This window comes from Oncorhynchus masou, chromosome 31, assembly GCF_036934945.1.
Source record: "Oncorhynchus masou masou isolate Uvic2021 chromosome 31, UVic_Omas_1.1, whole genome shotgun sequence".
NCBI classification, from domain to species: Eukaryota; Metazoa; Chordata; class Actinopteri; order Salmoniformes; family Salmonidae; genus Oncorhynchus; species Oncorhynchus masou.
The window spans coordinates 6,711,935-6,722,376 of NC_088242.1; the positions used below are offsets into that span (position 1 = coordinate 6,711,935).

Genomic DNA, 10,442 nt, shown 5'->3' on the forward strand with positions numbered 1-10,442 from the left:
ATATGGGGTCCCTGTGTTGCTGGTTTGGCTGGGAGGGGGTCCCTTTGTTGCCGGTTTGGCTGGGAGGGGGGGTCCATGTGTTGCCGGTTTGGCTGGGAGGGGGGTCCCTGAGCAAGAAAAGGTTGTAGACCCCTGATCGCTGCGATAGTGAGTGATAGTCTTACTCTCCACATAGGGCCCATCCTTGGGGTGTTCTCTGAGGTGGAGTCCTGACCCGTTCTCTGGGTCCGTCTTCGTCGTGAGGAGGTCTTGTACACGCTCATTATAAATCTCCAGGTAACTAACAAACAAAGACATGGAACATCATAATCACCATCGGGCTGAAGAACAATTGATCGCAAGCTTCCTTCAGTATCTACAGGCTGTTGAAAGGTGTTTGCTATTTGTTGGGAAGTGGGGGGAAATGGGTAGCTTTAACCACATCACATGATACTCTGTGAAGACGTTAAGATAGCTACTCCATTTCCTGTTCTGTCACTGACTAGCTGCTTTCATTCAACCATCACTTGATCCACTGACAAATTGTATTTTCAAGATCATTTTCACTCAGTGAATTACCTAATTCAATCCTGTCAAAAAACACAATAAAAGCCATTATTTTCCTAATATATTGTTGACAGAGATTAAAGTGCCATTTACAGCAAAGCAAGTCATATTTTCACAGCCTGAACAAAGAGCTATTCTGTTGGGGTTGTGAGTGGAAAGATATTCTGTTGGGGTTGTGAGTGGGAGGAAGTAGAGACAGGGAACGTTATTGCTTAGTTGTCTGGAAACAACTTTAACACTCACAGCGATCCCTCCCTGAGCACACAAATGAAAGCAGACACCATTTCCACCTGATTAAGTTTTAATACCCTGAATGTTTATTTAATTAAAATAGTTCTATAAAAAAATATATTCTGACAGCGGCTGGGGAAAGTATTTTATTTAGTCATAAAACCTATAAGAATTACTGCAGCGGAGCTGGTATAAGACAGTAGACTTTATGTTCATCGGCATACAGATGCACTGTAAGAGTACAGCGTGATTACATCATCCAACTAGATTACATCATCCAACTAGCAGTCAACCTAGCGGTTAACTAACCTAGCCTACTGTCTGCTTTGGCACTGTACTGGGGTTTGGCAATTAGGTAAACTAGCCTATGGGGTTTGGCAATTAGCTACTGTCTCCTCTATGGGGTTTGGCAGTTATCCTAGCTACTGTATGGGGTTTGGCAGTTAGCTATCCTAGCGCTACTGTATGGGGTTTGGCAATTAGGTAAACTTGCCTAGCTCTCCTCTATGGGGTTTGGCAATTAGCTCAGCTATCCTAGCGCTACTGTATGGGGTTTGGCAATTAGCTCAGCTATCCTAGCGCTACTGTATGGGGTTTGGCAATTAGCTCAGCTATCCTAGCGCTACTGTATGGGGTTTGGCAATTAGCTCAGCTATCCTAGCGCTACTGTATGGGGTTTGGCAGATAAGTCTGAGGGACTCTAGATGACCTATCATACAGAAGGTGAAGAGGCCAATGTTCACCTTGCTTTACCGCATCTTCCCCCAGTTGTTCTAATCTGCTCTACTGGCTAAAAGTCGGGACAGGTAAACGTTGCGAAAACCAATAGATGACCGTACATGGTCGACCCTCAGCTAATTTGTCACATTTTAGATAGGTGCCAAATGAACAAGCCATCCAGCCAACACCATTGGACCACAGTGTCTGCCACACTTATTTAAACTGCTAGTGGACTCTCTCTACACCCCCGAGGACATCAGTAGCTTTAGCAATCAACTATTCCGTGACAGCACCCTACAGTAGTAGTTGTTAGTTGCTCAGCAGGGCGGACTCTTACCTGACCTCTATGCGGAAGGAGACCCCATCCACCTGGTCCATCTCTGATATGTGACAGAACAGTCCATCACAGATACGTGGAATCAGACCTAGATCTCCCTGGAACACAAGAATGTATAATAGGAGAGGTAATGTACATTCAACATTCATACAGTGTAACCTGTACTCCCTCTCCTCTGCTGTCCTATATACACACACCCAGTCAAGCAACAACTTCTAAAAACACCAAAGAAATCCACCAGGTCATCTGATGTGAAGTTATAGTCTACGCCACCTTACACAAACGAGGCTGAATATGTGAATGTCGTTTCACGTCACAAAAGTAAAAGGCGGGACCTTGGACGTAGCCCTGCCTATGCTGCTTGCATGGTTCTGCTACAGAGTCACCTGCCGCACAAATATCGTTACGGAGCGCACAAGTCGTTGAGCGGCATCGGTGCGGTGTTGAGTAGTATGAAACTATTTTACCACTTTGGTTGAAAATGGAACCAGGAATAAAAGATTGTTCCTCTTTCAGAAAGTGGTTTCACAAAATAATTAAACATATAGCCGAAAGGTTGATGTGCCCTTGAGTAAGGCACTTAACCCTAATTGCTTCTGTAAATTGCTCTGGATAAGACAGTCTGAAAAATGGCTAAAAAGTGATTGTCAAATCAACGTCAAGGTTACGCAGTCTTCGTTTAGCTTTGCATTAAATAGCCTAAGCAGACTATTTTGCATTGATAACCAAATATAATCTCAGCTTCTGTTAAAAACAATGCATGGAAAAACAAAAACGCTTTTTTGTCATAATTTAAAGGTTAGGCATTAGGTTTAGCAGTGTGGTTAAGGTAAGGGTTTAAAATAAAATTTTATGACTTTGTGGCTGTGCCAGCAAGCCTCCATGGCAAGATTCATGACAAATTCCAACCTGCACCTAAAAACAGCCCCAAACCACGTGCTTTTTCACTGTAAGCAAAATATGATGGCATTCCATTTTCAGCAGTTACGGTTGAGAATACATTGAAGCAGTATAAGAATATTTGCAAGGCCATATTTCATTAGAAATCTGATTATTTCACATGGGGGAGATGTAGGAACCTAAAAGGGCATCGAGGTTCAGCCAGCTAGCTAGCTAGCTGCTAGAGGAGTCGCCTACAGCCCAACTGTCACAAAATGAGGTAATGTAAACCAACCGAAACTTTAATTACATGTAGCCATTACTCAAATATGCAGTGATTCCATGTGTTATTTAATAGTTGATGTCTTCGCTATTATTCTACAATGTAGAATATAGTACAAAGAAGAACCTTGAATGAGTAGGTGTCCAAACTTGACTGTTACGATACAATTTCATTATAAATATTTCTGCTGAGAAGGGCTTGGATACCATTGTGTATCTGCCAGCAGTTTGAATGAAGTTGAAAGCAGTTTTGCGAGCCATTGCTAACTTGAGTTAGCATACAATCATTGCGCCATCTGTTCCAATAGACATCCAGTCATTGTGTTAATGCTAGTTAACTAGCGTTAGCTCAATTGCTAACAACTTCAAAATGCACACAGACAAAAAATAAAATAGGATCCACGAGTTCAACCACTCTGGTTAAGCTGAGAAAGGGCTTCATTACATTTCACACTAACCCTTAAAGATCAAAGTGACAAGTTACAACATACACTACTCAAAAATAAAGGGAACATCACAAACTAATTCCAAGTCAATCACACTTCTGTGAAATCAAACTGTCCACTTCGGAAGCAACACTGATTGACAATAAATTTCACATGCTGTTGTGCAAATGGAATAGACAACAGGTGGAAATTAAAGGCAATTAGCAAGATTCCCCCAATAAAGGAGTAGTTCTGCAGGTGGTGACCACAGACCACTTCTCAGTTCCTATGCTTCCTGGCTGATGTTTTGGTCACTTTTGAATGCTGGCGGTGCTTTCACTCTAGTGGTAGCATGAGACGGAGTCTACAACCCAGGTAGTGCAGCTCATCCAGGATGGCACATCAATGCGAGCTGTGGCAAGAATGTTTGCTGTGTCTGTCAGCGTACTGTCCAGAGCATGGAGGCGCTACCTGGAGACAGGCCAGTACATCAGGAGACGTGGAGGAAGCCGTAGGAGGGCAACAACCCAGCAGCAGGTCCGCTGCCCCTGCCTTTGTGCAAGGAGGAGCAGGAGGAGCACAGCCAGAGCCCTGCAAAATGACCTCCAGCAGGCCACAAATATGCATGTGTCTGCTCAAACGGTCAGAAACAGACTCCATGAGGGTGGTATGAGGGCCCGACGTCCACAGGTGGGGGTTGTGCTTACAGCCCAACACCGTGCAGGACATTTGGCATTTGGCAGAGAACACCAAGATTGGCAAATTCGCCACTGGCGCCCTGTGCTCTTCACAGATGAAAGCAGGTTCACACTGAGCACGTGACAGACGTGACAGAGTCTGGAGACGCCGTGGAGAACGTTCTGCTGCCTGCAACATCCTCCAGCATGACCGGTTTGGCGGTGGGTCAGTCATGGTGTGGGGTGGCATTTCTTTGGGGGGGTCCGCACAGCCGTCCATGTGCTCGACAGAGGTAGCCTGACTGCCATTAGGTACCGAGATGAGATCCTCAGACCCCTTGTGAGACCATATGCTGGTGAGGTTGGCCCTGGGTTCCTCCTAATGCAAGACAATGCTAGACCTCATGTGGCTGGAGTGTGTAAGCAGTTCATGCAAAAGGAAGGCATTGATGCTATGGACTGGCCCGCCCGTTCCCCAGACCTGAATCCAATTGAGCACATCTGGGACATCATGTCTCGCTCCATCCACCAACGCCACGTTGCACCACAGACTGTCCAGGAGTTGGCGGATGCTTTAGTCCAGGTCTGGGAGACCATTCGCCACCTCATCAGGAGCATGCCCAGGTGTTGTAGGGAGGTGATATAGGCACGTGGAGGCCACACACACTACTGAGCCTCATTTTGACTTGTTTTAAGGACATTACAAGTTGGATCAGCCTGTAGTGTGGTTTTCCACTTTAATTTTGAGTGCGACTCCAAATCCAGACCACCATGGGTTGATAAATTTGATTTCCATTGATAATTTGTGTGATTTTGTTGTCAGCACATTCAACTATGTGAAGAAAAAAGTATTTAATACAAATATTTCATTCAGATCTAGGATGTGTTATTTTAGTGTTCCCTTTATTTTTTTGAGCAGTGTATATTTGTAGTAAACAGAGTAAGGAGTGGCGCGAATCTTCACACAGCCACCACTAGCTCTTCATATTCCTACAGTGCAGTGACGCGCACCAGTTACATTTCAGATGTCAACGTCATTTAATTTATTAATTTTACTGTAAAAAAGTCATTTTTAAGAAGTTACCATTTCAAAATTGTAATATAAAAAAACAGAAAAAACTACTGAGTGACTTACTGGGTTTCCTATCATGGTATAAGACTTCCCTGACCCGGATTGTCCATAGGCGAACACACAGGCGTCGTAACCTTCAAAAGCTGCCTTCAGGACATCACAGCCCAAGTCTTTAAACACCTGCAATGAACAGGGATGGCAGGGAGGGAAGAGGTGAATTAGGGGTTAAGCCGGATGCATGTGTGAAACCAGGGCGAGTTCAGTTGGTATGTGAGAGTTCTGCTCTGGAGGAGAAAGAGCTATAAGAACTTAAAGATGAGATGTACAGCCTCTCCTCCACGTAGAGAACAGACCACAGGGTGTCCCACTGAGGGTATAACTGATGAACAGTGAGTGGCTTCAGGTTCAGAAATATGTGTGTGTGTGTGTGTGTGTGTGTGTGCTATACCTTCTCCTGAGGTACAAAGTTGGGGCTTCTGACATCAGTAGAATCGTAGGAGAAATCATAGGAGAATGAATGTCTTCCTCGGTCCGTCAGACCACTGCCAGGAATAGCTTTGTGTATGTCCTACAAACAAAAAATGTTTTGATTCATTTATAAAACAGGAGCCATTGTCATTATGCCATCTTCATTCTAGAACCTTCGGTTGGTCCCGATATTTGTACAAACATTTCCCATTTCATCATCATCATCATTATTATTAAGTTCCTTCCCCCAAAATCTATGTCACTCAAAACAAAAGCGGAAGGTTTCTGATGATTGCATGCTGCATTGACCTTGTTGCCGTCTACAGAAGTGATCTTCCCCTTCATCTGGATAATCACCATCGCTGACATGTCCTTTTCTCTGTGAAATGGATGGGGATTTTAGAGCCGTTTACAGGAACTCCGGCTGCTTTGTGTAGAAAACAGCAAACAATGTCCAATGTAGAGGCCTACAGCCCATATATTGTTAGTTTGTGGGTGAGTAAGTGCCATGACGATAAATAAGTCAGTAGTGATGATGATCATTTACTTGAACAAGAAAACACCATTATCGGGTAACAAGAATTTGAACTGTGCAGTTTATCTTCGAAAATGCATCATTGGACTTCAAGTGTTGAGTATATTACTATATTTATGCCGCAACATATATCATATTTCATGACTCTAATTATATGTAGCCTTCAATCCAGTGGAGGCTCCTCAGAGGAGGAAAGGGAGGACCATCATTCTCAGTGAATATTTTTTTCTAAGTGAAACATTTAAGGTATAATTCTCAGGTAAAACTATACTAAATATATTTGTGACCAAATTGGACTAAAACAGTACTAGGAAATGAAGGTCTACAGTAGCCCTCAACAGAACTCTGTAGGGTAGCACCATGGTGGACCACAGGTAGTTTTCATCCTCCTCTGCTTACATCAACTAAAAATACAAAACCTAGGAGGCTCATGGTTTTCACCCCATTCCATAGACTTACACAGTAATTATGACAACATCCAGAGGACATCCTCCAACCTATCAGAGCTCTTGCAGCATTAACTGACATTTTTGTCAACCCAATCAAAGGGTCAGAGAATGAATCTAGTACTGAAAGCATACATTATAGCTAGTTAGCCTACTCAAACAACCAGCGCAAAACAGAGAGGGGTGCCATGTTAGGGAGCTGGCTATGGCTATCCAACACGGGAACTCTTCCAAATCAATTAACGTTTTTGGTGTTCTTACTTTGTCTCTCCGGGGCAGTAACTACTAAACCGCTTAGTGACTACACTAGAAAAGAGTTCCAACTGGTGGCCCGCAGGTGTTTCTCTTTTCATTGTTGGACATTAGACTAAAAACACCAGGAAATCAATTCCAGGTTATTTTAATTTAAGAATTGTTCCCAAGTATTCCCACACAAGAGAATTGATCATATAGAAATGTAAACAAGGTTTGAAATTATTGTTTAAGTCAAACATCGGTTTGGGCTTCTTGTGGTCAATTTGTCAATCTACAAATGATTTGTAATTACGTTCCAGCCCCTGACCAGACACTCAAGAATATAAAAAAAAAAAACCTGTCACCTTGATTAAAAACCTCTAGACCAGTGCACCTATGTCGTAAACTTTCACGGGGAAATTCGAGTATCATGTATTATCCTGACCCTATCGATTGAGTTGGGTGAATGGAAAATGAATGACGGCCATCCAATATTCTGTAATAAAATTAAAATAAGGCAATGCCCATTAGAAAATTATCGTCCTGGGTCTCCACTGATTCATTCATGAGTCATGTCATCATAAATCAAGTTATATCAATCCCGATATGGCAACATGGAAAAAAAAACACTGTTATGGATTGTCCATTCCGATTGAAGGCGGGTTTACATAATAGAAATGACAGAATAACTCAGAACACAGACCTTTTGTTCAAGGGTCGAACACGGACAGCCACACACACTGACGCCATGGCCCGGCGCACCTTCGTCCAAATCACCTGAGAACTGCACCTGACAGCGAACTGATCAAATACAGCCTGTCAGCCACATAACTACAATCAGTCAACTTGAAAAATGGTAACGTAGTAATTAAGTTTCATGGCTGCGGGTAATTTACTCGTTTGACAGGCCTCTTCCGATAGTTTACTTCTCAGAACAGACTGATATCAAGTTGAATGTAACAGTGTGCTGCCGCCACGGTGCTTGTCCCGGTCTGACCAGACTCACCGCTTGGTGGCTCCAACTGACCTGGACTCCAGTCTTCCTACTGACGTTTCCCATGATGCGACGTACAGAGGGGTTTTCAACACAACGATGGCGGCACAAATAAAACGGGAAAGTGCTTGCAGTGAGTTTAGAAACATCTAATACATTCACAAATTATCACAACCTCCGTTCAAAAATATGCTTCCAAACTTCGGGAAAAAAAAGAAAAAAAAACGTAACGATACACATTGAATCCGATACAGAATGTCACTACCCGAGCTGGACAAAACGACTTCTCAGAAGAACCACCGGCTACAGAAACCTCTGGGCGACGATCCCCCAAAAAACACAGACAACAATAATAAAATATATAAACACACCAAACAGCGCCAATGCAAATGATATATCTTCAGGTCAGATGAAACCCAACGATACCGTAGTCGGCACGAAAGATGAGGAAACTAGATACATGCCAGTGTCTGTGATTTTGGTGCGTCTCTTCTAACTGTTCCTATTCCCTTAGGCATGATGTTCACGTGCTTGTATTTGTAGCTAGTTAAATGTATCGCAAATACGTCAGGTACGTCAACCAGGTCATATGACACGTATGATACATCAGGTGATCAACTATTTGACGCATATAAGTTATTAGTTGTATTGCAAAAAATAAGATTATTAAACTAGCACACCCTGACCACAGCATAAATCCTAAAACGTTTGAAAAGACATATTATTTGTCCATTAAAATAACATCAAATTGATCAGAAATACATTGTAGACATTGCTAATGTTGTAAATGACTATTGTAGCTGGAAACGGCAGGTTTTTTTATGGAATATCTACAGAGGCCCATTATCAGCAACCATCAGTCCTGTGTTCCAATGGCACGTTGTGTTAGCTAATCCAACTTTATAATTTTAAAAGGCTAACACAACAGTAATCAAATGATGGTCAGATCTGCCAAAACAATACAACTTTATTTGTCCCAGCAAAACAATGAACCTATTCTATTTGCATGAACATGTTGCCTTGGTAGCATCCATTCACAGTCCTATTCACATATTGCCTTGGTAGCATCCATTCACAGTCCTATTCACATGTTGCCTTGGTAGCATCCATTCACAGTCCTATTCACATATTGCCTTGGTAGCATCCATTCACAGTCCTATTCACATGTTGCCTTGGTAGCATCCATTCACAGTCCTATTCACATGTTGCCTTGATAGCAGCCATTCACAGTCCTATTCACATGACAGCAAATGGGACAAACTGAAACAGGGACTTCCTGGGTTGTATTTATTATTGCAAACAATAGCAAAATATTTTGCAACTGAAAAAGTGTTTCTTATTGGAGAATGAATAAAGCATAGGGCTTGTTGATTGGTTCATTGAGAGAGCCTGGTTCCTGTCTTCTAGGAAGTTCACCCTGGACGACCTGCTGACCAACATCATGATGTACTGGACCACCGGCTCCATAGTGTCCTCCATGAGGTTCTACAAGGAGAACTTAAAGACCAACATTGACAACAAACTGGATAATAAGTGAGTTTGTATGTGTGGTGGCATAGTTCTCCAGTATTACACGGGCTGTTCCTTCAGGATCTGTCCATTTAATATGTTCCTTCAGGATCTGTCCATTTAATATGACACGGGCTGTTCCTACAGGGTCTGTCCCTTTAATATGACACTGGCTGTTCCTACAGGGTCTGTCCCTTTAATATGACACGGGCTGTTCCTACAGGGTCTGTCCAGTTTAATATGACATGGGCTGTTCCTACAGGGAATGTAAACATGTGGCTGTGTTTGTTAACCTGTCTCTCGTGTCCACAGTACGGGGGTGTATGTTCCTACAGGCCTGGCTGCGTTCCCCAACGAGCTAATGCACGTGCCCCAGTTGTGGGCTAGAGCCAAGTTCAGGAACATCTACTCCTACTCTTACATGCCCCGAGGAGGCCACTTCGCTGCCTTCGAGGAACCACAGCTCCTGGCTGACGACCTGCTGCAGTTTGTGAAGAAGATGGAGAAGGTGGAGAAGGTGGAGAGTTGATGGATACATTAGGTCGACTCCACTCCTGCCAAGTGCCTGGAAGAAAAACCAGCAGGACTGCAGAACGTGATGACACTACAGCTTGGAATTGTAGCTTTGTACTAAAAACATTTAAATGTTAATCTAAGATAAATCAGAAGCACTGTCTGATTATCAGGTAAATACTGGGTCAATCAGTGATGTTAACACTGCAATATGATCATGCTCAGTGATTGTGTTGGTGTAATATTAAGGCTATACAGTCAACATAATGGACCTATACTGTAATAATGAAATGATCAGCACTTTAATTCAGATGTCTTCCAGATTGCAAAAAAAAGGCGCTGTAATGTCCTGGATATTTGTGGGGCTGATTCCCAGGAGTTACCGGGACACAGCTTAAGTTTAGTCCTGGACTAAAAATATATTTCAATGGTAGTGTTCCATTGAGTATGGTTTTTAGTCCAGGTCTAGATTAAGCCTAATCTATGTCCCAGAAACCATGATGAATTTTCTGTGGACCCCAGGAAGACCAGCAGTCACTAAGGGGTCAGCTTATGAGGACCCAAATAAACAAAT

At 42.9% G+C, this 10,442-nt stretch overlaps 1 protein-coding gene across 1 annotated transcript in view; it reads right to left on the reverse strand.

Moving 5' to 3' along the window:
- Positions 1–7,602, reverse strand: part of LOC135524882 (kinesin-like protein KIF16B) — a 32,749-nt gene extending 25,147 nt beyond the window's left edge. Inside the window, exons 1-6 of the mRNA XM_064952736.1 lie at positions 7,556–7,602; positions 5,962–6,016; positions 5,618–5,737; positions 5,233–5,349; positions 1,835–1,932; positions 165–280 (exon numbers count right to left, since the gene is read on the reverse strand). Of these exons, the coding sequence (XP_064808808.1) occupies positions 165–280; positions 1,835–1,932; positions 5,233–5,349; positions 5,618–5,737; positions 5,962–6,016; positions 7,556–7,602 (553 nt within the window). The remainder of the gene's footprint in view (positions 1–164; positions 281–1,834; positions 1,933–5,232; positions 5,350–5,617; positions 5,738–5,961; positions 6,017–7,555) is intronic.
- Positions 7,603–10,442: the final 2,840 nt, after the last annotated feature.